Genomic DNA, 27,787 nt, shown 5'->3' with positions numbered 1-27,787 from the left:
CATTATATTGGCATATAGTTGCTTGTAGTAATCTCTCACGATCCTTTGTATTTCTGCAGTGTCACTTGTTACTTCTGCTTTATCATTTCTAATTCTGCTGATTTGAATCTTCTCCCTTTTGGCCTTGATGAGTCTGGCTACTGGTTTATCAATTTTGTTTATCTTCTCAGAGAACCAGCTTTTAGTTTTATTGATCTTTGCTATCGTTTCCTTCATTTCTTTTTCATTTATTTCTGATCTGATTTTTATGATTTCTTTCCTTCTGCTAACTTTTGGATTTTTTGTTCTTCTTTGTGTAACTGCTTTAGGTGTAAGGTTAGGTTGTTTATTTGAGATGTTTCTTATTTCTTGAGGTAGGTTTGTATTGCTATAGCTTCCCTCTTAGAACTGCTTTTGCTGCATCCCATAGGTTTTGGGCCATTGTGCTTTCATTGTCATTTGTTTCTAGGTATTTTTTTTTATTTCCTCTTTGATTTCTTCAGTGATCTCTTGGTTACTTAGTAGTGTATTGTTTAGCCTCAATGTGTTTGTATTTTTTACAGATTTTTTTCCTGTAATTGATATCTAGTCTCATAGCGTTGTGTCAGAAAAAATACAATTTCAGTTTTCTTAAATTTACCAAGGCTGATTTGTGACCCACGATATTATCTATCCTGGAGAATGTTCCAGGAGCACTTGAGAAGAAAGTATATTGTGTTGTTTTTGGATGGAATGTCCTATAAATATCAATTAAGACCATCTTGTTTAATGTGTCATTTAAAGCTTTTGTTTCCGTATTTATTGTCATTTTGGATGACCTGTCCATTGGTGAAAGTGGGGTGTTAAAGTCTCCTACTATTATTGTGTTACTGTCAATTTCCCCTTTTATGGTTGTTAGCATTTGCCTTATGTATTGAGGTGCTCCTATGCTGGGTGCATAAATATTTACAATTGTTATATCTTCTTCTTGGGTTGATCCCTTGAACATTATGTGGTGTCCTTCTTTGTCACTTGTAATAGTCTTTACTTTAAAGTCTATTTTGTCTGATATGAGAATTGCCACTGCAGCTTTCTTTTAATTTCCATTTGCATGGAATATCTTTTTCCATCCCCTCACTTTCAGTCTGTATGTGTCCCTAGGTCTGAAGTGGGTCTCTTGTAGACAGCATATATATGGGTCTTGTTTTTGTATCCATTCAGCCAGTCTGTGTCTTTTGGTGGGAGCATTTAATCCATTTACATTTAAGGTAATTATCGATATGTATGGTCCTATTACCATTTACTGAATTGTTTCGGGTTGTTCTTGTAGGTCTTTTCCTTCTCTTGTGTTTCTTGCCTAGAGAAGTTCCTTTAGCATTTGTTGTAAAGCTGGTTTGGTGGTGCTGAACTCTCTCAGCTTTTGCTTGTCTGTAAAGGTTTTAATTTCTCCATCAAATCTGAATGAGATCCTTGCCGGGTAGAGTAATCTTGGTTGGCTTTTCCCTTGCTGCTTTTAATATTATTTCTTTGTATTTAATTTTTGATAGTTTGATTATATGAATATGTGTCTTGGCGTGTTTCTCCTTGGATTTCTCCTGTATGGGACTGGACTTGATTGACTATTTCTTTTCCCATAGTAGGGATGTTTCCAACTATAATCTCTTCAAATATTTTCTCAGTCCCTTTCTTTTTCTCTTCTTCTTCTGGGACCCCTATAATTCTAATGTTGGTGCATTTTTGCTGTCCCAGAGCTGAGACTGTCCTCAATTCTTTTCATTCTTTTTCCTTTATTCTGCTCTGTGGTAGTTATTTCCACTATTTTACCTTTCCGGTCACTTACCCGTTCTTCTGCCTCGGTTATTCTGCTATTGATTCCTTCTAGAGAATTTTAAACTTCATTTATTGTGTTGTTCATCATTGTTTGTTTACTCTTTAGTTCTTCTAGGTCCTTGTATTTTCTCCATTCTATTTCCAAGATTTTGGATAATCTTTACTATCATTACTCTGAATTCTTTTTCAGGTAGACTGCCTATTTCCTCTTCATTTGTTTGGGCTGGTGGGTTTTTACCTTGCTCCTTCATCTGCTGTGTATTTCTCTGTCTTCTCATTTTGCTTAACTTACTGTGTTTGGGGTCTCCTTTTCGCAGGCTGCAGGTTCGTAGTTCCCGCTGTTTTTGGTGTTTGCCCCCAGTGGGTAAGGTTGCTTCAGTGGGTTGTGTGGGCTTCCTGGTGGAGGGGACTGATGCCTGTGTTCTGGTGGATGAGGCTCGTTCTTGTCTTTCTGGTGGGCAGGACCACATCTGGTGGTGTGTTTCCGGTTGTCTGTGAACTTCTTATGATTTTAGGCAGCCTCTCTGTTAATGTGTGGGGTTGTGTTGCTGTCTCGCTGGTTGTTTGGCATGGGGTGTCCAGCACTGGAGCTTGCTCGTTGTTGAGTGGAGCTGGGTCTTAGCACTGAGATGGAGATCTCCGGGAGAACTCTCGCCAAATGATATTACGTGGGGCCAGGAGGGCTTTGTTGGTCCAGTGTCCTCAACTCAGTTCTCCCACCTCAGAGGCTCAGGCCTGACACCCAGCCGGAGCATCAACACCCTGTCAGCCACACAGATGTTCGAGGGGTGTGGTTTGGTACCAACGGGTTGCAGAGCTCCCTGCAGTCGGCCATGTCAGACTCAGAGCAGAGCTTAGACTTCCTGATGGACCGGAAGCTGACGGAGCTCTACAGGGAGTTTTGCATTTTAAGTCAGTTCAAAATGCCTTTCCTGATCTAAAACAATTTTTTTTAATTTCCCATGTTTTCTTTTGAATATTTCATGGTTTCATTTAATACACTATATCTTCAACCATTTGGAAATTATCCCTGGTATGAGGCTGATCTCCAATTTTATTTTCCACAGATGAATATGCAGTTTCCCCCAAAGTACGTCCTCAATACTTTGCTGGTGGCCCAGTGGTTAAGAATCTGCCAATGCAGGGGACATGGGTTCGAGCCCTGTTCCGGGAAGATCCCACATGCCACAGAGCAACTAAGCCCCTGAGCCACAACTACTTAGCCCACGTGCACAACTACTGAAGCCCATGCGCCTAGAGCCCATGCTTTGCAACAAGAGAAGCCACTGCAACAAGAAGCCCGTGCACCGCAACGAAGAACAGCCCCCGCCTGTCGCAACTAGAGAAAGCCCGCACACAGCAATGAAGACCCAACACAGCCCAAAAATTAATTTTAGAAAAGAAACAAAAACATAATGTCTCTGTTGGTTTTTGAGAAGCCATCTTTGCCGTATCTTCCTATGTATTAGGGTGTATTTCTAGGCTTTCCATTTTACTCCCTTATGCCCTCTATTCATACTGGTACCACAAGTTTTTAACAATTGACACTTTATAGCAATGTCTGCTCACACTAATCCTCTATCCAACATCCTTGCTTTTTTCTTTTCCCCAAAGTTTCTTTGCTAAATTATTTGGTCAAGGTCAATTTCTTTCAAAACCAGTTTACCTAGGTTTTAACAAGGATTCTTATTATCACATTAAATTTATAACAAACTGACATCTTTATGATGTTGAATATTTTGTTGTGAACAAAGTATATCTTTTCATTTGTTCCAAACGTCTTTTATGTCCTTCAGTGATATTTAAAATTTTCTTCACATAGGTTTTAGAGTTCCTTATTAAGTTTACTTCTGAGTATTTTATCTTCTTTGGTGCTCTTAAAAATGGCACCTTTTCTTCCATTATATCTTCTAACTGGTTACTGTTTGATACACTGTTATTAGCCTTATTTTGCAGATGGGAAAACTGAAATATATTAGCACATCTCAGTCACTCCAGATGAGATAGACCATTTTCTCCTAGAAGTTCCTACTTCCCAGCCTGAAGAGGACACTAAAACAAGCCATTCTCACCTCTAGAGACCCACTAGACTAGGTGACAGACACCAAGATTCTGCCTCACTGAATGGCCCCTTCAGAAGTCTCCTCTCAAAAGCCATGAAAATAACTACCAGTGGACTTCCAATTCAAGACCGCATATACGTTGAGAAACAGAGCTTTCCTTCTCCAAGTCTCTGAAAAGCCAGTAAGCCAAATAAAAGGAAATAACTCTTTAAGAGATTAATATGGGTGGGATCAGCAGGCCAGAAATCTCGATCAACTTCTGGAAGACAAAAAAGCAAATGGGATCATACTGACTGGTAAACCGGCAGAGAAAAACAGAGGTTCAAGGAGGCTACACTCCCACTTCTCTCCACAACAAAAGAGGTACTTGCCCCCAAGGAATTAGTAAAAACTGGAAAATTACTCTGTAAATAAATTTAACAATCAATTAAAAGGCCTAGGGCTCCTAATGTGGGTGTCTGCACCTAAGAGAAGGCAGAAGCTATACACATCATGGGACTGCTGGAGAAACACCGTAGGGGGAGGAAACAAAGAAGGGCAATATTTAGCTTAGCAGTAAAAGCTTCAATTCTGTTCAGTCAGAACAAACAGAACATGTACATTGAATGAATCAAGCTGCAAAGCTGAAGAAGAAAGACAATGATCTAAATTTATCACTGTATAAGTATTATATTATGTCAGTGGATATGTTATATCTATACGTGAAGAAGAATGCTTAGAAATTACTTCTCTACTCAAATTGAATCTGAAAGATTAAAGAAAAGGATGAAATCAGTGGTCTAAAGCAGCAGTCCCCAAACTTTTTGGCACCAGGGACCAGTTTCATGGAAGACAATTTTACCACGGATGGGGACGGGGCGGGGGGAGGGGGCGAGGGGGGGATAGTTCAGGCGGTAATGTGAACAGTGGGGAGCAGCAGATGAAGCTTCGCTCACTCGCGCACGAGCCTGCTCACCTCCTGCGGTGTGGCCTGGTTCCTCACAAGCCACGGACCGGTACCTAACGGTCCATGGCCTGGGAGTTGGGGACCCCTGGCCTAAAGAACAAGTATAAGAAATACCTCAAATCACAAAATCAAAATGTAAAGATAAATACATCATGAAAAAAAGATTAAGGAGGCCAAATATGCAATAAATAGATTCCACAAGGAGAAAATTATTACAGATAAGAGGTAATAATTAAATTAATAATAGATAACATTAAAAAAATCTTTCCTAACATGAAGACTTGAATCTGTAGATTGAAAGTCACTGAGTTCCAAGCTGAAGACTTGATGACAAAATACACATAACTACGAATAAAAGAAAAATCCTACAAGCATTCAGAAAGAATAAGTTGCCTACAAAGGAAAAGAAAAAAACAGCATTGAGTATATGCAAGAAATGAGAGTACATCACTCATAGAACTTACCTGAACAAAATACACAAGAAAATATCAACCAAATAACAAATGAACTAGAACAGATACATTAAGATGTAATATGATAAAAAGGAGAGCAAACAACAAGACACATATAACTGAATCTGACTGAATGATAAAAAATAGTAAACCATTACAGCAAAATATTAGGCCTGGGGGTGAGGGGAGAATGGTGTTAAACAGAAGAGTACCAAAAGTCTCATCCAGAGAAAAGGGGACTGAAAGAAGTATTCTAAAGACCTTACCTTAAAAGGAAGGGAAATAGGGAAGAAAAGAGAGCACCAAGAGGGGAAAAAACAGCCTACCTAAGTTAAAGAAACTGTTTGATTTGCAAATTATAATAGAGAAAATGCATATCTACATATGAGAGCATGGAAAAGGGAAGCTAATCACTAATGGAAAGTAAAAGTATAGCAGAACTTCTAAAATTAAGTATCTAGAAAGGTTTTGCTTGTTCTGATTGTAATCTTCCCAGGTTTGTCACTTTATGTATTTTTTTAAAGGAAAATTGACTATATTACATTTATGAACAGAGCTTTAAATGTTTCAGGAATTTTCATTTACTAAGTTTGAACATGCAATTGACTGTTTACGAGGGTTTAATGTTAAGTTGAATCCAAAGCTTAAGGAGAAATAGAAAGTTAAAATTTTAACTTTAAATAAACAACTTAATAACCAGGAACTTCTATATAGTTTTATACAGTTTCTGTGCTCTAAGGCCCTTCTTGTACATCATAAAACTCATACAGACAAACATACCTTGGATTCCATCCCAAAGAGTTTAATTAGTGAAATACCAAGAAAGTCTTGTAGGAGCATGCTTCATGGTTAATTACAAAGACAGCCTAATGGCTAGACTCCAATACTGAATAAAATTTTCTGAGATTAAGCAATGTTCACATCAGACTCTGCTGATTATCATTAAATTTATTATTTTTGTAACACTAATGAGAGTATATTGGGTGATAGCTATATTTCATATTGAAAGAATATTTTAGGTGCTAAACTATACTCCAGATCACACATCCAAAGTTACACAGTAATAGAAATATCTTTTTTTATGCAAAATACACATCTGTTTTGGTATTGTACATAACAGATAATTAAGGGTGTGATGACTATGAAAAGTCACCGAGTATAAAATAGGCCTGGGTGTGATATTGATATATCTGTCACTGGTAAGCTGTTAATGCTACCTCTCTATCCTGGGAATCCTAAAATGCGGAATTTCTATAGAAGACAAAATAACAGTCAGGGTATTAAAAGCAGAGAATTGTGAAATAGCTTTATGGGCTTCCAGAGGAATTTAGCCATTAAAATAGCCATCCTAGATCTGAAAGAAACGCAAGAACCTAGAAGAAATACCATATTCCAAGCCCTTGTTAACCCATTTGGACTGCTGCAGTATCTTCTAACTCATGGCCTCATTTCAAATAAGGCAGAGAATGAATAAAGCAAGCAAGCAACCAACCAATCAAATGCATGAGCCATTATTATTAGTTCTATGATGCTATAAACCAATAAATACATTGCAAAAAAATTAAAATATGTACACCAAATTATCTGGTTTAACTAAAATCAGAAGCTTCTCTTCTCACTTAAAATCAACTGTCTTATAATGGAGATACAAGTGAAGATCTGACTGAGAGATCTGGGCATCTGTAGACTCTTAATTTTAAAGGTATACAAGTTCTAGAAATGTGGTTTAATTATCTCTGTAAACATTTCAAACTATATGTCATTGTTTGCCATACATACTAGGCTATGAATCTGCCAACAATGAGATACCAGAGAACATTAAACAAGATCATATGATAAACATTTCTACTCTCAAATGCCAAAGAACTAGAACCTCTCATGATTGTGAGTTAGTAATAATTCCCAGGTGTCCTCGAGGTCATATTTTTAAAAGGTCACATTACTGTATGCACTACTTCACTTTTATGTTGGCTGCATAATTTATACATCACTGGTGCTCAAAAACTCCTCAAAGAAGGAATTTCAGAACTGAGAAATAAGCTGTAGCCTCTTAAAAGTTATTACTTATTAGAAAATAACATTTAGCAGCAGATATATCAAAATTTTTTATAAAACTGAAGTCTTTTACTTTTAACATCAGTTACACTGGGGTTCAAGATTTTGCTCTACCATATACTAACAATATGGTGTATGTGGCTTTCTGAGCTACAATTTCTGCATCTGGAAGATAGGAAATAATAATACCTACTTTACAGGATTAATAAACATATAACTGATATACTATATCATATTTGGCTTAGTACACTGCATATAACTCCTAAATAAATTTTTCTCTCTTAAAAGAATTAAAACATTTTTGTTTTTCCTTTCTGCCTTATATTCCCCTTTCATATTTACAGAAGCATTCTTCTAATGATCCCTAAGGACTATTCTACTCTAAAGACTCTGGGGATCTCGAAATATTCTAGTCTAAGAACTCTTTTACCGTAATGGTATGATAGATAATAACTTTACAAAATTATAAATCAGAAAATGAGAGATTTGTGAGTCAGTGGTAGGCAGGTTAGAACTACCGCCATGAAGGGAGACTGACCAACTTCCCACAGAGCTATAACGTAAGAAAAGGCACCCCTTACTCCAACCAAGTCCAAAAATAAAAGTTATTCCAAAAGCTACTGGACACAGTGCTCCTCTGTGAGTACCTCCTCCTAAAGCAGATGATGACTGGCAGCACCAGAAACCTACATTTCAGGTAGCTATGACTTTACCCTCTTAGCCATGGTGCCTCAAATGACACAATGCTATTCTTTTAAGAATTAATTTAAAACCCAGCTCAGAAGCTATTCAGAGAAAAAGAAGAGCACACAATCTTCTGCCCTTATTCTGTGTGTGTGCCTGCATGGAAATTAATGAGTATGTAACCATAATGACAGTTTGGTTAATGTGTATTAGCACAGATTTTAAAGAAACACATAAAACTTTTCTATATATATTTTAAACTATCAAATTGATTTTACAGAAACAACTTTCATATACAGCACTGAATCTATAATTGGTTCTCCCAAGGTTACAGCTGCAACTCCCACTATCCACCCCTCACCACCTTCGACACCCACACACTTTTTTTTTCTGCAAGGTGTTTCAGCTGGAACGCCACTGTGAACATTGTGCAAGCACTCTGCTGCCACATTTCCTTATGTCTGACTGCTGAAGAGGTGAGAAACACTACATGGAATGTGGCCTTACCTTGATCTCTTTGTTGCACTTATAAATAAAATAAGATCAAATCTCAAAGACATATTTGGTTTGGGAGAGTCATGGTGACATTCAGCTATGAAATAATACTGTAAACAGACAAATGCCCTAAAGTATCACGGTTTCCTAAAACAATGCATACACTAGCTCAGTTTCTCAGGATGAAAACGTGGTCACATAGTCCTAAGGAAAAGAAAAGCTCAATCTTACACAGATTTGCTTTTAAATTGAACTGTCAAAAGAAAATCCCAGACAGCCTCCTGTTGCCTCACAAGTAAACGGAGGATCACAGTACCAAATCTATCACAACAACAAAGTCCAGGTTGCTTCTTCCTTTGACAAATATGTCAAAATAACTTCCACAATTTTAACACCAGGCCAAACAGTTTTAACACAAACATAATGAATACCTCATTCCTACTAATTGTTCATGACACACTGACCATATTTAAAACTATGCAATATGTGAAGCATCAGCACACCTTGGGAGAGAAGTAGCTTACCCAAATAAGAAAGACTAGGGACTTCCCTCGTGGTCCAGCAGTTAAGACTCCGAGCTCCCAATGCAGAAGGCCCAGGTTCAATCCCTGGTCAGGGAACTAGATCCCGCATGCCACAACTAAGAGCCTGCATGCTGCAACTAAAAGATCCCGCATGCAGCAACTAAAAAGATCCCGTGTGCCGCAACGAAGACCTGGAGCAGCCAAATAAATAAATATTAAAAAAAAAGAAAGGCTAAAATAAAATTATGGAGAGAATGAGAAGGCTGACACAGAAAAAGAATTTCATATGCTAATAAAACCGTTCATTTTCATACTTTGAACACTGAATTATTCTTTAAAATGTAAAACATACTTCTTATTCATTTTAAACACTGATTAACAAATTTAGTGTGGGTTATCAAGAGTTCCTAATATTCAATCTCTTCTGTCATTTAACTTAGACTTTAAAAATAAAATCTGTGGATAAAGAAATCCTTTAACTTGAGAAAGCAAAGACTCTTTGAACACTAAACATAAAGACAAGATCTGATGAAAATAATGATCTGTTCTCCTACCCAATTACTCATAGATAAGACTGTAAAAGATGTTTAATTGCCCATGTGGCTGACAGTGATAATATGCAGTACAAACTTCAAGAGTTTTTTTTAATACCTCCAAAAGAATTAGTTTGCTAACCCTGCTGAGAAAGAAAAGCCAGAATAAAGCCTCCTAAAATTTATAACAGCACAACACAATTAATACACAAATGGCACTGTGTCTACAAGCTGGGTGAGACCTCTTTCTTCACCAATGAAAGGAACTTGGAGAGCTGCTTAATCAGGAGGCATTCTCAAACACTTCAATTATGAAGTTACAGCTAGAGATCAAACCAAGAGAGATTTGCCAGGGCGGGAGGCAGGGGAGATATAAGGGGAGTGAGATATAAGGTCAGAGGCTCTGATTCATGAAACAATTAATTTGTACTTAATCAAAATGTTTCATACACATGAATAAGGCAACAAAAGTAGCCATACATACATACACACATACACAAATACATACACACACACACACACACACACACACAGGAACGTATTCCAAGAAAAAGAAGAAGAAAAATCTATTAGATTCAAATCCAAATCACATGTTAGGTACATATCAGATATACGAAGGGGTAGTAGTTCAGTCTCTACCTGAAATTCCTGAAATACTACTACAAAACCTGTCTAACACCTTCTCTTCCTGGTGTTCTAACAAGTCATTTAAAATGCCTCTTACAAGCTCAGGACAAGTTGTGGAATGAAGAGTGCTACATACAACTAGAAACCTGTCCTCTTCAGCTCCAAACCTTCCCCCAGAGAAAAGAAGTCTTACTGGAAAAGAGATTAAAACAAAGAGGAAGGGAGGGCTGGGTAGCACAAGTGAAGGATGTGGACAGAGGGACAAAGGTGAGAGAAGGAGAACTGACAGCAAATTCCATAATTACCTGAAATGTTCTTCCCTTTCTCCCTCTTCAATGTTAGTCACCTGGGTTATAACTTCTGAATCCAACAAAAAGACACTGTCATCTCCTGAAGTGCTACTCTCACTTTCTGTCTCCATCTGGTACTTCAAAAATTTAAACCTCAAGGCATGGACTAAAGAACAGCAGTGTTCAGGCTGTTCAGCTCTACTGATGTACACACAGGTGTGCAGCTGAGGCACCAGTGATATGTGATCGTGCTGGGCCGAAGTTTACTACGTGCTAGGTTAATTGCAGGTGAGGCAAAGACAGGAAATCCCATGAAGCACCCTCACTGTTTCAGACTGCTACACCTGTGACACCATACCCCTCCCACTGCCTTAGGCTCTGTGACCTACATAACCAAATGCAGAACCCAAATGAAGGTGAGTTTTCACTATTATTCATTTAATAACTATTTCTCTCTTCTCAAACTTTCCAGCTAATAAGTTAAAAAATAGAAGTTTTCAAGATGCAGACTTCTCTTACTTATATTCTTTTTTCTCTCAGACTTTTTTTTTTAATTGAAGTATAGTTGATTTACAATGTTGTGTTAGTTTCAGGCATACAGCACAGTGATTCAGTTATACGTGTGTGTGTGTGTGTGTGTGTGTGTGTGTGTGTGTATAGTGTTTTTCAGATTCTTTTCTCTTATAGGTTATTACAAAATTATTGAGAATAGTTCCCGGTGCTACACAGTAGGTCCTTGTTGGTTATCTATTTTATATATAATAGTGTGTATATGTTAATCCCAACCTCCTAATTTATCCCTCCCCCTGCTCTTTCCCCTTTGGTAACCATAAATTTGTTTTCTACGTCTGTGGGTCTATTTCTCTTTTGTAAATAAGTTCACTTGTATCCTTTTTTTTTTTTTAAGATTCCACATATAAGGGACATCATATGATATTTGTCTCTGTCTGACTTACTTCACTCAGTATGACAATCTCTAGGTACATCCATGTTGCTGCAAATGTCATTATTTTGTTCTTTTTTAATGGCTGAGTAATATTTCATTGTATATATGTACCACATCTTTATCCATTCATCTGTCGATGGACATTTAGGTTGCTTCCATGTCTTGGCTATTGTAAACGGTGCTGCTCTGAACACTGGGGTGCATGTATCTTTTCAAATTATAGTTTTTCTCTATATGCCAGAAGTGGGACTACAGGATCATACGGTAACTCTGTTTTTGATTTTTTAAGGAACCTCCATACTGTTCTCCACAGTGACTGCACCAACTTACATTCCCACCAACAGTGCAGGAGGGTTCCTTTTTCTCCACATCATCTCCAGCATTTATTATTTGTAGACTTTCTGATGACGGCCATTCTGACCAGAGTGAGGTGACAACTCATTGTAGTTTTGATTTGTATTTCTCTAATAATTAGTGATGTCGAGCATTTTTTTCATTTGCCTGTTGGCCATCTGTATGCCTTCTTTGGAGAAATGTCTATTTAGGCCTTCTGCCCATTTTTTGATTGGGTTTTTTTTGTTGTTTGATATTGAGCTGTATGAGCTATTTGTATATTTTGGAAATCCCTTTTCGGATGCATCATTTGCAAATATTTTCTCCCATTCTGTAGGTTGTCTTTCTGTTTTGTTTAAGATTTCCTCAAAGGAGACAAGAATATACAATGGAGAAAATACAGTCTCTTCAATAAGTGGTGCTGGGAAAACTGGACAGCTACATGTAAAGAATGAAATTAGAACATTCTCTAACACCACGTACAAAAATAAACTCGAAATGGATTAAAGACCTAAATGTAAGACCAGGTACTATAAAACCCTTAGAGGAAAACACAGGCAGAACACTCTCTGGCATAAATCGCAGCAACATCTTTTTAGATCCGTCTCCTAGAGTAATCGAAATAAAAACAAAAATAAACAAATGGGACCTAATTAAACTTAAAAGCTCTAACTCAGACTTAAGAGAGGTCAACTAAAAACTAGAAAGGATAACACTGCATGAAAAGGTCTCCTGGGCCAAGCACAATGGGAGGCACAGTTACAGATCTCAGAGGTAGGGAGGATCACAATTTATAGAGAAGATAAGCATGGTCTAGGGACCTGCCCAACTTCATGCCTTCTAGTATTACATCCATCTTTCCTTCCCCACAGTAATAACTGCCATATACACCTTTGCTCAAGTATCCAAAGTGGGACACAGCAGCCAGGCTTGTCCATGGCTTTCTAAAGAAAAAAAAAGTAAATATCGTTAAGTTAAAAGATGCTGACAATTACAGCAAATAAAAGCATGCAACATTTTTACACATAACTTAAACTGCAGATGCCTAGAGCAGCAATAAAATGACTCGCTGGGAAATGAGTGAAAAGTATAGCATCTACAACACTGGAAACAACATAAATGTTACTTAAAAAACAGGCATGCTGGTACCAACCACTGACATGTCACCCATGCCTGGGCGTCTGCCCTTTACCGAGCAGCCAAACACTGCCGAGCCTGGTTTTACATTAAATCTGACCAGATGAAATTTTAAAAGGCATCCACTGGGATACCCTTGAATTTTCATATTTGAAAATAAGGGACATTAACCCTCTAGCTGACTTTGTTTATACGATACTTTTTCCTTTCTACAAAACTATAATTTACATTATGTGTTACTGTTTTAATCTTGTTGCTTCAAAAATTATACAGTTTTAATCCATGCACTGTGTGGTCATTACATATATTCCTGCTAGAAACTGAAATTTGCTATCAGGTCTGGGAACAAATCTGGAAAGCAAACTGTTCTTGAGAGCAGCTCCACTGGAAAAACTCCTGAACAATTTATACAGAGATATCTTGCAAACTAGTCTAATGATGTTCACTCAAGACAAATCCAGAGAAATTTTGGCCTGAATAACTAAAAAAAAATTAAAGGATTATTGAGATCTCTCTATGCCATAAATCCCCTATCATTTTCCAAAGATTCCAAAGAGATGGAATTAAGTTGAGATGGAATTACATTTAATCCCTTCCTCATTCCATCCATTCAAATAAATTCCCAATGGATCAAAGATTTAAATGTAAAGAGAAAACCATAAAAGGAAATCATGGGAAAGCTTTTATCACCTCACAGCGAGGAAGTCCTTTCTAAGTATAATTTTAAGAAGCCCTGAAACCACAAAAGACTGATACATTTTACTACATACAAATTTTAAAATCTCCCCTAACCAAAAAAAAAGTTTTAAATTGTGAACAAAGTAAAATGTAATTAATTAAGAACAAATATTTGCAACATATCACAATGGGTTAATTTCCTTAATATATTTTAAAAGTGCCTATAACTCTTTACACCCCAACAACCCAAAAGATAACTAGGCAAAGGGCATAAACAGAATAATAATAGAAAAATATGAAAGAATCTTAAAACATTAAAAAAAAGTATTTAACTTCACTCATAATAAAAATGCAAAAAAACACAATAAGATGTTTTTTTATCAGGCAAAGATTTTTAAAAGTTTTAACAAGCTGTTTGGAAGATGTGGGAAAATAAATATACACTGTTGGTGGAAATATACATTGGTATAACCTCTACTAGGGCAATCTGGCAAAAAAATCCTATGTTTTCATGAATCCTACTTACCTTTCCTTTTAATCATCTCATTTGCTCTTTCACTCTCATGGTTGATTACCTCCATTCCTCAAGCCCTTTCAAACATGGAAAAGTGACCTGTAAGCAGTATTTGTACACAGCACACTACGGGCAGCCTGACTAACATCAGATCACTCAGGCAATCTCTTCTAGTTCTGCTGCCACATCAGAACCCTACCTCCCTGTCCTGCACCCCTGCTGCAGTGAGAGCCTCCTCCCCTCCCAACCTGACTTATACACCAAGCAGACCTCCCAACACTTGTTCTCACAGTTTTGACTGTGCTATTAGAAGTTTTAAAAAAATGTTTTTAACTTAAGAATCAACATGTGTTCTTTTTTCTGTTCCCTTCTTTGATAGCTTATGAAAATGTAGAAAAAACAAAGGATAATGAATAGCAGGGAGGCAGGACAGGAACCAAGCAGTCAGTCCCAAGGTCACCAGAAGCTGAGCGAGGGACTGGCCGTTCCTGCAGACCACAGGGTGGCTTTAACTCTTTTTCCGGATTGGCTTAAAACCTGACCAAACTCCACTTGCACAACAAGCTTCTTAGTGCACAAGTCTCTGACCTAAACCCGGGGAGTCATCATCAGTAGTTTAGAACCAGTTGATTCTTCATCTTCTACTGACCAAGAGGTAAGGAAGCTGAGGGAAAGAGAAGTTCCGAATCCCTGCAGGAAGAGGAAAAGTATTCTTAGCAACAGTTGAAGAGTCCCAAAGTAGAATGCATTTTTTTTTTTTTTTTTTTTTTTTTTGTGGTATGCGGGCCTCCCTCTGTTGTGGCCTCTCCCGTTACGGAGCACAGGCTCTGGACGCGCAGGCCCAGCGGTCATGGCTCATGGGCCCAGCCGCTCTGCGGCATGTGGGATCCTCCCAGACCGGGGCGCGAACCCGGTTCCCCTGCATCGGCAGGCGGACGCGCAACCACTGCGCCACCAGGGAAGCCCCTAGAATGCATTTTTTTTTTCCAAGAGAAAAACAATCTAAAGATATAAATCCACTAAAATTTAGAATGAATACATAGTGTAAGAATGGTTAATGATGGATGGCATTTGAACATTTGAGGAAAATCTTCAGTCACTGGAAATATTTTAGAAGGATTCTTGCTTAATTTTTCTGATACAATTATTTGATACACATGTATACATTATACTCAGACACACACTATTCATGTTTAGAATACATAATTTTCTGAAGAGTCCATTTGGTATATCTATGTGTACAGTCATAGCTGTGAAGCATTCTGTGGACAAACTTGGTCTACTTGGCTAGAAAATGGAACATTTGATGTTAGAGAAGATTTTGCTTCATTAGAAACTTGTATTCAAGGACAGCTCTAACTCTGGACTGTTCAAAAGAACTAAATAAAATTTCCCTCAAAAATGGCTATCCGAATATGTCATCCCTATCACAAGAATAAATTCATGAAAAAAAAAGTTCCGTTTCAAAAAGCTGTTTATAAAACCTGGGGGGGAAAAACAGATTTCAACAGAAGTGGAAGTATTTTCAAGTCAAACAGACATGGGCTCAAATCTCAACTATACTGTTTATAGATAGTATGGTTTGGGGCAAATAACTTAAATTGCATCTCAGTTTGGTAATCTCTAAAAGAGGAATAACAACCTTGTAAGGTTAGTGTACAGATTAGAAATGATGCATATAATTATCGTATTGCACAGTATAGATGAGACCCTCCCAGAAATGACAGCCATCATCCTCATCATCATCACTGAAGCCATAAAATGTTTTTGTTGTTGTGATTATATAAAAACCGAGGAATAAAATATTTTAATCTGCAAATGTTTGGCTTATCACTCTGTAATTTTTACCATTATTAAGAAGAGAGTAGTAATCTAATAAATAAAAGGAAACCAATCTCAACGAAATTAAGAGGCTGTTTTCTAATCACTTGAATCCCTTTTATGAATGTGAAGGATGCAAAATCAAAAATTAGAACTAAAAGCTCATATTATCCCCTCATCCCATTAATACAGGGATTGCAAAGTACATATAAAATTAGATCGTAAGTCAATTCGGCATGACATTTCCAATCTTCTTAATAAGTTATATTAGGTGGAAATTTCACAAGTATATGAATAAGTTCTCTCAAAACTCAACTGAAATGGTCTATCATTTTAAATTAAGTTCTACATCTTTACCCAAATAAGCAAAGATTTAAACTTGGTATTCAAGTTTAAAATACATATAATGTTTATTATAAATGTAGAAAACTTCTTTCAATAAATAAAATCTTGGGCTATGCTTTCACTGAATCACTACCTACCATCAATTATTACACATTCTAGAATCATCATCTCATATAAATAATACTGATTGAAGAAAAATACTATGACAGACTACCTAACTGGACTCCCTCAACACAATTTTTAACCACTGTTTGTTTGGTATTAGGAACTACAAAAAAAATTTTTAATGTGATTACATTATAAGAAAAACAGTATTTTTCAATAGACACATATATAGAAAAAAAGCTTAGAAAACTATACAACAAAAAACTGTGGGCAATTCTTACTTTCATCTTTAAATTTATCCACAATTTTTAATTTTTAATATAAAAATGTATTAGCTATTTCATTTTTTAGTTTTAAAGAAATTAACTTCATGAATTAAAAGATCTAATCCAGTTTCTTCCCTTGAATAGCTGAATGCTAAGTTTCCATCTCAATATACCACAGAAATCAAGGATGTTAATTGAATAAATACATATGAGTGAATGACTAAATGACTATACTCCCTAGCATAGGGAATATAAAGGCAATGTGCATAAATAAGGCAACACTGTTATACAGACCAAGATAAATCTAAAGTGGAGAATGAAAACAAGAAAAATAGCAAAGGAGAAAATCAAAAACAAGTATCTGGCCTAAATAACTAAGAATATTAACCAGATTCTTTACGTATCAGGATCTGAGAATCATGAAATAAACCTACACATCAGGAGTTAATATAAATTTAATCCCTCCTGTATAAATATATTTCCTATCCCAACCTATGAAGAACCAAAATCCATGGTACTTGCACCCCATCAAAGAAATCTAATGCCCATAAGTGTAAAGACTGTATCAAATTCATAAACCACTTCGTTTGACTTCGTTTCCCTTTTCAAAAATTCACAAAATCCAACCCAGGAACACCTTGTTCCAATACTCAGAGCTCCAGGCACTCTTGCTCAAAGAAAGAAATAAAAAACAAAAAACCATGGTAGCAGCATTAACATATTCCAGCAAGTGAAATTAAAGTAGTCAGAGGCTGCAGAGAACTCTGCATCTACTTTGACACTGGCACACAGAACAAGCAAGCTGCACTAAACTTAAGCATTCCACTGGCTGACTGAATAAATAACAAAACACTTGCTTTATGAGACATGTTAAAAGCTAAGGATCTCAGGAAATCCTCACTGGCTAAGCAACCATTTCACTGGTCTGAGGGACTACTCATAATTTTCTTTTTCAATCTACAGATAAACTAAATCAAAACTGTATAATTGTTAACAATAAAGTCTGAAACAAGGTATAATTCTTCTAGCAACAAGCTAAAGGTCACTAAAATACAACAACTGCATGTAGTGGTTAGAGGAATATACTGGTTAAAAGTAATAAAAACTTAACAGAATCAATCATCTTTTTAAATGACCACTGGATAGTAAAACAGTTTCCATCTGAGAAAATCTATAGGACTAAAGGAAGGAAGTGGACCACAGTTAATTCACGTAAAAGTACAGGATTAATTATGGATTAAGGATTAATGATGCCACAACGGATTTGGTAAAAAGGTCTTGTAAAGATAATGAAAGTTTCGTATTCTTTAACATAATGGTGAATTAAAGGAAATATTTCTTGAGCTAGAATTTTTACTGAATATGCCATTGTCAACGAGATACAGAACAAGAAGGCCATATCACTTTTACAAATTTAGGGCTCTAGAAAATTGTGGTCTTGGCAAAAAACGAACTGTCTGTACAATACTTCTAGTTACTGCTTAACTAGACTTCCTCCTAATGTTAACAATATTGCAAAAAGAAAAATGCTAAATGTACATTTAATGAATAATAATCAGGGGAGAAAGCAAATGATCTCCATCTCCAAGGAAGGTCTGGGGAAGTCTAGAAGGTACTAGGATAAAATCACTAGGGGGAAAAATTAGGGCTATACCCACCCCCCAAGAAAAGAGTTGTACTAAGCCTGCATACTTGCAAAGCTCAAGGTATTGCATTAACTTATTAGAGATTCTCCCACCAAACTACGTTGAAAAAATGCCAACAAATCAAATGTCTTCAATCTACTGTTTACCTCCTGGTATTCTAACCTGAACAGATCACTCTACTATATGATGATATGAGACAAGTAATTTTAGCAGCCTGCTACTTATCTTATTCTGCCTTCTCCAGTGCTATCACCCAGAGAGGGTGGCAAGAATAAAAGGTGGGAGTCAACAATGACGAGTATTACAGAACATTTAACTGCTTATAAAATTGTAAGCCTTTTGCTCAAGTCACAATCATCCTATCCTCAAGTAATAGATGTTAAACCCACATTTCTAAATATTAATCTGAGATATATTACTCTGATTTTAAATAAATATACTTACTTTAAATCAGATATCAATAATTCTTCAACTTTATTTTCCTAGAAAGGAGAATTAAGTTCCTACCTGCTCATTTAAATTTATTTCAGGAAACAGGCATTTTTCCCATTATTCTGTTATAGAAATCTGTCCTGCTAAATTTTAGAAATTGCAAAAATAACAATAAAGTGAATCTCTTAAAGACTAAAATAGAAAAGCAAAATGAACTTAATATAGGTAGTTCTTTAAAAGATACACAGATTTATATTTAAATTTGAATGATACATTAAGAACTGACTATTTGCCTATTCTGTTTTTGCTAGAACCAGACATTAATATTATAATCTGTGGTGCTTTTCACATGATATTTTCAAAAGATACAATGAATACAAAGTACATTTTATGATGTCTCAAGCAGTACTTGCAAAATAATAAAGTTTCTTTTTAATTTTTTTAAATGCATTTATTTATTTATTTTTGGCTGCGCTGGGTCTTTGTTGCTGCGTGCAAGCTTTCTCTAGTTGTGGCAAGCAGGGGCTACTCTTCGTTGCGGTGGGCAGACTTCTCATTGCGGTGGCTTCTGTTTTGTGGAGCATGGGCTCTAGGCGTGCAAGCTTCAGTAGTTGTGGCGAATGGGCTTAGTTGCTCCACGGCATGTGGGATCTTCCTGGACCAGGGCTCGAACCCGGGTCCCCTGCATTGGCAGGCGGATTCTCAACCACTGCGCCACCAGGGAAGCCCAATAAAGCGGTTTTTAAGCGTCAATTCAGAATCCTCAAATTATATCACTATACCTTTGTGGTAAGATAAGTATGTTTAGAAACTCAATTAACTTGGTGCTTACTGATATACAATTCATTAAGCTACTGTTTCACTATTACAAGTAGTATTCAAGTTAAATATACAAAGCAACTGAAAACAGTACTACTTTTGAGTCCATGGTTTCCATTTTAGAAATAATGTTGGAATTTTTTAATTTAATGAAGCTCAGATAATTCAAATTCCTTCCGTGCCACTTAATACCTATATGAACTTGGGCAATTTACCCAAGATCTCTGAAGTGCAATTTCCTCATCTGAACAAAATAAACATGCCCAATCATATTGCAATCAAAGTGATTAGATGAAACAGTATACATAAAGCACCTATGGTACACAACATTTGTAAATAAAAGATGCTAAAAAAATGGAAGGTATACTTAAAAGAAAGATGTTTCATGAATCTAGGTTTAGGATCTACTAAAAAACTAAACTAAAAAAATGTTAAACTCCTTCAGAAGAGAAATCAAAATTCTCATAAGGGCTCCTTTATAAATTACTAAAATATCACTATCTCACCTGAAGAAATATCACAAATACCCAGTTCAGTGTACAAAGTTTTCCAATTGTTACAAACCTGTTTTTTAAACAGTTGGTTTGTTTGAATTAGAAAGCCCACACATGACATTTTAGTTAATAAGTTTTTAGTTAATAATTTAGTTAATAATCTTGAGATTTAAGGGCTTCCTCTCCTCTTTTTGTCACATACTTGTTGAAGAAATCAGGTCCTGTATAACCTCTAGCATTCCAGGCCTTGTTGATTATATCTATCCCACCAGTGTTGTTCTACCGGTTCCTCTTGCTCTCTTATTTCCTTTACAGGCATTAATTCCTAAAAGCTACATTGAATGCTTTAGTTTCATGTTTTTTGCCTTACCTACCAGCCTTCTAAAATAAACATTAATCAAATGAACAGCAAAATGGTAAAATGATACAAAATGCAAAGACAAAAGTAACCAAAGGGCCATAGATAATATATTCTTGCATGACTTAACCAGGCATAGTGGGGTAGCTATCCAAGGTACAGCACATTAAGCAGTTTCAAGTGTTGTTTAACTTCTAACCTAAAAGGGTTCTTGCATCCTCTGCTATCATCTACGACATTTTTATGTCCTCCTACACAATCTGCTAAGGACAATGGCAATACCTGCACACACCTGAACAATCTATGACTAATACCAAGACTTTACCAGTATGTCTGTCACTAATTAGTTTCTATATTTTAGGACAACACAAAAGCTGTGTGAACTATGAAATATTCTTAAAGGACAGAAACATTATAATCACTCCTCTTTGAGCAGGAAAAGGAACAACTGATATACTGGAATAAATGATCAATTACGTGAAAACACGTGAAATGCAGGACTTATCCCACTCTAGTATATTAAACCTAGTTCATCAACTCTTAAACATTTGATATTAAATGATTAGCAGGAATCAAGAGATCAAAGATATATCTATAACAGGCTGCATATCTGAGAAAACATGGATTCATGATATAATGTAACACAGAGGGGTAAACATTAATAAACCTTCATGAGCTTGGAAATCCAACCTGTTAGTATCAAGTAACACAGATTTGCCAAGGAGAACTAGACAAATCTCCTCCCCATTCCCTGCCCCCCAAGAAAACATTGTTAACTATTTGGCCAGTCGACCAGAATCTCCAAGTCAAAGAACTACTAAAACAGTGAAAGATTCTACAAATAGCAACTATATCCACAAACTAACAAGGCAATTCTTAAGTGAACAAATGGAAAAGACAATTCACCATGCACTGGTTTTTCTGCCAGTTGAACAACCAGCCAGTGAGTATCATCACCCATTCTGTCATTTTCAAATATAAGATACAAAGTAGATACCAGCAAAACAAAAATACCACCTTATACTATTACAGTAGTTTACTGTTTTCAAAGCACTGACATATTTCAAAGCAAATAACAAGTGACTAAAAGAAACTAAACCAAGTGAAGGGTGGGAATTTTACATCTGAAATAACAGATTTTAGAAAACTAAATTTATAAGAAAAAGCACTGAGAAGTGAATTCATTACAATTTTTCAATAACTATATAGTCTAACATTAAAGAGCTTAATAATAAAAACAGGTGTAACACAGGAAATAAACAAACAGGAAAGTATGGTCACTTACAGCATTGTTTTCCAAGGAAAAAACTGAGGCAAATTATTTCTCCAAGTGTGGCTTTAAAACAGAGGATTCTCAATCCTTTTTTCTGCCCCAAAACAGTTCAGGGATATGCACACACTCATTAGGAACAATGACTCATAAACTATTTAGAGATTTATTTTGATGAACAACCATTTGAAAAGCAAATTATCTTTGAGAGGGTCAAGCTTGTTGAGCATTCAAACCTTAAGGTGAAAATTATTTTAATGAGAACTTAATTTAGTTGAAATCAGCAACACACACAAAAAAATTAGTTTTAAAGAGGGGGAGGGCAGGAGGAAGAGCTGGATGAAATGAAGTCTCTGATCAGCTAAGGGAATATGAGGGCAAAAAGGAGGAAGGCAAAAAGTAAACTGTCTTAATTCCTTAAAAATTAACAGATGAAACAGATGTAAATCATTAACCAGAATATCTGGGGCTATCAGTAAGGGTATCAATACCCTTCCTCAAAACATTCTGCAAATGACACCAAAGTGACAGAATGCTCAACTGTATGGACACAGGTTGTGAATCAATATGCGGGTAATTCTTATGCTGTTATTGATATTTTTCTTAGGCAACCTTCTCTGAAATTAGGAACATTCGCCTGAATGAGTATCTGGTGCAAATGTCTATGACATAATAGTAAAGAAGAATTTGGCCAGTGGCTACTTAACGCTGAAAAGGATGAAGGGCCAGAGAAACATTTGTGTCAGAGAACACAGAGAACTGGAAACAACTATTAGAACTTATAGAAGTTTCAGAGATTCCAGTACTTTCAAAGCTGTAAGAAATCTTGAAGACCATCTACTCTGAAGTCAGTAAACTTAACTCCAGAAATGCATGTTTCCTTTTTCTACCTTTCAACTATATGGTAAATTTTCACAGAGTATCTCATATTAATTCTGATGAGATGGTGTGATCACTGTCTCTGAATTACATATGAGGAAACTGAGGCTTGCCCAAAGTCACACAATTTATAAGTGGTTAAGTATTAACCTCTTGGGTTATTTGAGAAGGAACAGGTAAAACATCTCCTCCACCAAGAAATTTTCAAATTATTTCCCAGTCCAAAGTATTCTCCTTTCTGCTTTCCCATAACACTTTCAAAAACACTTTCAAAATACTTTAAAAATACAAGAGAAACAGGCATAAAGAGGTAAAGTGATTTGCCCAAGGGACACAAGGGTGGAGGGGGCCTGAGATTATGCACTTAACCACGAAGTCATGCCCCCAAAATGGTCACCAAGTATGATCTCTTCTGCTACAACACATTTCTGTAACACAAGTTAGTTCGAATGAGGTTGGTAAGTAGGGGAATGTGTCAACATAACTCAGATTATATGTGACAATTTTTCCCACACATTATGTTTTCAGCCAGCAGTTTAACACAAAGCTCTCTACACGGGTGAATGTGGCGGCAAAATACAGGGGTCAGTGGACTGCACATGATGCCCACTCGTACCACTTTGTTGCTGGTTCAATGTGGTCCCATCCTACGTCTTGGGCTTTTTGCATGGTGCCTCCCCCTTTTGGTGTACTTGGCCTTTGTCTCTGTTATCAGCAGTCTCAACCCTTCATTCCACCACTTTCTATCAAGCAACCAGCACCCTATTTAAAAGGTAAAATCCTAGGACTTCCCTGGTGGTCCACTGGCTAGGACTCTGCACTTCCACTGCAGAGGGCATAGGTTGGATCCCTGGTTGGGGAACTAAGATCCCACATGCCACGTGGCACAGCTCAAAAAATTTTTTTAATTAATTAATCAAAAGGTAAAATCCTAACTTAACTGTAATATTTCTTTACTTATTCAAAATTTGACATATCTTCTTAACTGTGCTATTATTAGGATCGTTATTGCTTTTATTAGTGCTCTGGACACAAAGCTGTATAGATTTTGAGTGATTTGTGCAACCGTATTTTTACACATTACTACAAAAACAACTGTATAAAAAATAATGTTTTGGGCTTCCCTGGTGGCGCAGTGGTTGAGAGTCCGCCTGCCCATGCAGGGGACACGGGTTCGTGCCCCGGTCCGGGAAGATCCCACATGCCGCGGAGCGGCTGGGCCCGTGAACCACGGCCGCTGAGCCTGCGCGTCCGGAGCCTGTGCTCCGCAAAGGGAGAGGCCACAACAGTGAGAGGCCCGCATACCGGAAAAAAAAAAAAAAGTTTTAAAAACGGTATCAATATTTACTATATTTACTACATACTCCGTTATGGCCCATTAGAGTTTTACTACAGAATAAAACTGCTACCGTCATAACTACTGGACACCTAACACAACAGAACAGTTATTCATTCCCTACCCATCTCAGTGCCTTCCATATAAACCAAATGCAGGTGTTCCTCAGAAGTTATGTAAGAGAACTACATAAACATGTACCACTAAGCATCAGAATTACAGGAGTAGCTTAAAAAGACAGGTTCCCCCCCACACACACACAGACCTACTGTATTTCCAGAGACCAAATTCTAGAATTTGCATTTGAAGTTCTTCAGTTGATTCTATTTATCCGACAGCCCAGCTGTATAATGATCAGGTATTCACATAAGAGAGCAATAAGAACAAAAATTAAGCCCCCCAAATGATATGCTTTTACTTTCTGAAATGGTCAATAATCCAACCGAAAGAAATAGCATTCCTAAATGAAGAGTATTAAAACTGTATGAATACCACTTTTTAATCCTGTAAGTCAGAATTTATCAGTTCAAATATGAAGGGTTGTTCATGAGATGTATGTGGTTACTGAGAGGCTGGAAAATGAGTGAAATAGTAACGTAACTATCAACTATACCCTCTACCCAGGTGCCTGATATACAAATAAGTCCCTCATTGTGGGAAATGGAAGAAAAAGCATGGTATTTGTAATATATGACAGGTAGGAAGTTGTCATTTCTTGGCTCAGAGCTCTGACAACCTTTGGACTTTTTTATTTTGGAGTTCTTCTATCTATTGAGGCAAATTATTCTCGTTAAGGCTAACCAATACTACTATACTAACCATTACTAACCATACTGCTTAATTTGCCTCAACATAATATACACGATCTATTTCTCCATTAATATTTTACTTAAATGCTCGTATGAATCCACCACAGTTGGTAGAATCTTACAGCTACTACAGTACATTAGGTAGTACAACTGTAAACATTCTAGATGGCAATTAGAGCAAAGTATGCTTATACACAGTGTTCTAGGAAACTTCATAACATGTTACGTACTTAAGTAATTATAGCTGAATATTTGTGATCCAGGATACTTACAAAAAGTTTTAGTTTGGGGGCAAAAAAATTGCTCATTTTACATATAAACAAACCTTATTGGGACCACCAAATATGGCTGATTTGGATCTCAAATTATATTTTTATCTGGCCTTTACCTAGTTGTCCCCAAAATATATATGTATCTGAATTTTATTCTCCAAACCACATCAAAGGTTTACATTTCATAACTGTACATTTCAAATAAAATAGAGTATAAAGAATCAATGAGTGAGACTTCCCTGGTGGTGCAGTGGGTAAGAATCCGCCTGCCAATGCAGAGGACATGGGTTCTATCCCTGGTCCGGGAAGATCCCACATGCCACGGAGCAACTAAGCCTTTGTGCCACAACTACTGAGGCTGCACTCTAGAGCCCGCGAGCCACAATTACTGAGCCCGCACACCACAACTACTGAAGCCCGTACGCAGAGAGCCTGTGCTCCGCAACAAGAGAAGCCCCGACAAGGAGAAGCCTGCGCCCCACAACGAAGACCCAACGCAGTCAAAAATAAAAATTAAAAACCTTTCTTTTTTTTTTTAAATTAAAATCTTAAAAAAAAAAAAAGAATCAATGAGTTTTCATTTGTCTAAGCCTCAAATGTTCTGATTCACTTTGGAAGTGCTGCTATTTGAAATTTAAATGATGTAAATTGAGATACAGGGTAATCAAGAGATGTCCCCAAGGCAAGACCACACTGCGAAGCTCAATGAAACTCCCATTTCACTGAAAACGGACAAAATCACTGCTTCAGGTAAACCAGAAAAACACCCAAGGAGATATTGGGTATTACTGACACAAAGGATGTGGTTTAAACCTACAGCAGCTAAATTTTAATCTTCCATTTGTCAGAACTACTTGCCAAAGGCAAATGACAGAATGTTAATTATGTACTGAAATTTCCTGCAATTGGCATCAGGTAACAGTAATGGAGAAAAGTGACGGATGTGAGAGCCTGAGACATCACCCCAGCACCCTGTAACCCACATTAAGTAACGTACTGCGAGACAGGCCAAAAATAGTGTGCCCTATTTCAGCTGCATTAGGTGAATTCTGCATTATGAAAATATAAATATTAAACCAAAACTTCTAAAAATGTGACAGGTTCCCTTATCTTGAATTAAATTTTTATGTTAAAGGTAACATTTTAATAGTGCAACATTTTCATAACCCTACATAAGCCATTTAAAAACAGATTTACTTCAAATAGACACAGTGCTTTGCATAGTCAAAATGACAAATCTTACATGAAGATACTATAGGAATGAAAAATGAGGCATTAAATGAGGGCAGGAAAAGATAGGGAAGGAGACTACACACTCTAGTTTTATAGGAGGAAGGTAGGTATGCTTTAAATATTTTTTTAAAATAAAAATTATAAAAATCTTGAAGGGAAGAATAACTCATATTTATCTTATCTTGTCCATGCTTGTTGCTCAAGAAGCAATTTTAAAAAGAGAACTGCAGTAGTACTCCCCCAAAAATCCCATAACCCCAGTCTAACCATGAGGAAAAAGTGAGGACAGTCTACAAAATAACCTACCAGTACTAATCAAAACTGTCACAGTCATCAAAACTGCGGCAAGTCTGAGAACTGTCAAAACCAAGAAGAGCCCAAGAAGAAATGATGACTAAAGTTATCTGGTATCCTGGAACAGAAAAAGAACATTACGTAGAAACCAAGATTCAAATAAAATATGAACATTAGATAATAATTATGTGTCAATATTGGTTCACTATATGTGACAAATGTGCTATACTAATGTAAGATGTTAACAAAAGGGGAAATTGGAATGGGATAAATGGGAACTCTATACTATCTGCAACTTTTTGGTAAATCTAAAACTACTCCAAAAGAATTTTTTTCTAGAGAACTCTATTATAAGGGATAGAAAATGCAACTGAAACTGGATTAAACATAAAAGAAATTTGCTGGATCATATGACTGAAAATACCTAAAGGTTGCTCTCACTTTAGTTACAGAGACATTCAGAGGGTTCAAATGGCTTCAGGAAGGTGTCTCTCCAGATGTTAGCTACAGTCTTAGGTTTCATGTACAGACAGTTCTGCTACAACACTTGCTTTGAAAAGGCAAATTTGTTCCAAAGTTATTGTTATATTAGGGAACAATTTACACAGAGCATGAATTTTGCATTTGCTTATACATGATTTCATCTGCCAGAAGCACTAGGTTAGGAGTCAGCAAACTTCTTCTGTAAAGGGCCAGATAGTAAATATTTTAGGTTTTATGAACCATATGGTCTCTGTCACAACTACTCAACTCTCCCTTTGTAGAAGAAAAGCAGCCGTAGACAAGAGTAAATGAATGGGCACGGATGTTTTCCAATACAATTTATTTACTGAAACAACCAGGCACTAAGCGAATGCAGAAAGCTGCACCCAGCTAAACCAAACCGCTTAGGAACACAGAGACAGCGCACAACTCCCTAGGACAAGGAGCCGCGCCCAGCCACGTGTGTTGTTACCACTTCCATAAGATTTCTGACCAGCCTCCTCAGCCCTAACCACAGGGGGCCACACTCCCACACCACCACCACCTCCTCCTCTGGTAGCACCACACAGTCCATTAATTGGGCCATCTTAAGATTTCCTACCCACTTCTGAACAGATCACTTTGTCGCAAAGACACTCTGCTGAGTGGCCTGGGCTTGAGTCACGGACTTTATCATTGCAACAGGAAGGTGGAGTCCTGCTTGGTCCCTAAGGAACCAAGACTGGGGCAAGAAAGGACTCCCAAACCAAAATCAAGCTATTGCAAAAAGGGAGTGAGAAAGTCAGTGCGTGAGCAAGTGAGAGAGAGAGAAAGAGAGAGAGAGAGAGAGAGAGAGAGAGAGAGAGAGAGAGAGAAGGAGG

General features: G+C 36.9%; 1 protein-coding gene across 2 annotated transcripts in view; it reads right to left on the bottom strand.

Moving 5' to 3' along the window:
• ARHGAP32 (Rho GTPase activating protein 32) overlaps positions 1-10,971 on the bottom strand; it is a 196,880-nt gene extending 185,909 nt beyond the window's left edge. For both annotated transcript variants that reach the window (XM_024131194.3, XM_024131195.2), the window contains exon 1: positions 10,473-10,971. In XM_024131194.3, coding sequence (XP_023986962.1) covers positions 10,473-10,588 — 116 coding nt within the window. In that variant the 5' untranslated portion in view covers positions 10,589-10,971. The remainder of the gene's footprint in view (positions 1-10,472) is intronic.
• Positions 10,972-27,787: the final 16,816 nt, after the last annotated feature.

Source organism: Physeter macrocephalus, chromosome 16 (assembly GCF_002837175.3).
Source record: "Physeter macrocephalus isolate SW-GA chromosome 16, ASM283717v5, whole genome shotgun sequence".
NCBI lineage: Eukaryota > Metazoa > Chordata > Mammalia > Artiodactyla > Physeteridae > Physeter > Physeter macrocephalus.
This window is presented reverse-complemented; position numbering and strand designations above follow the sequence as displayed.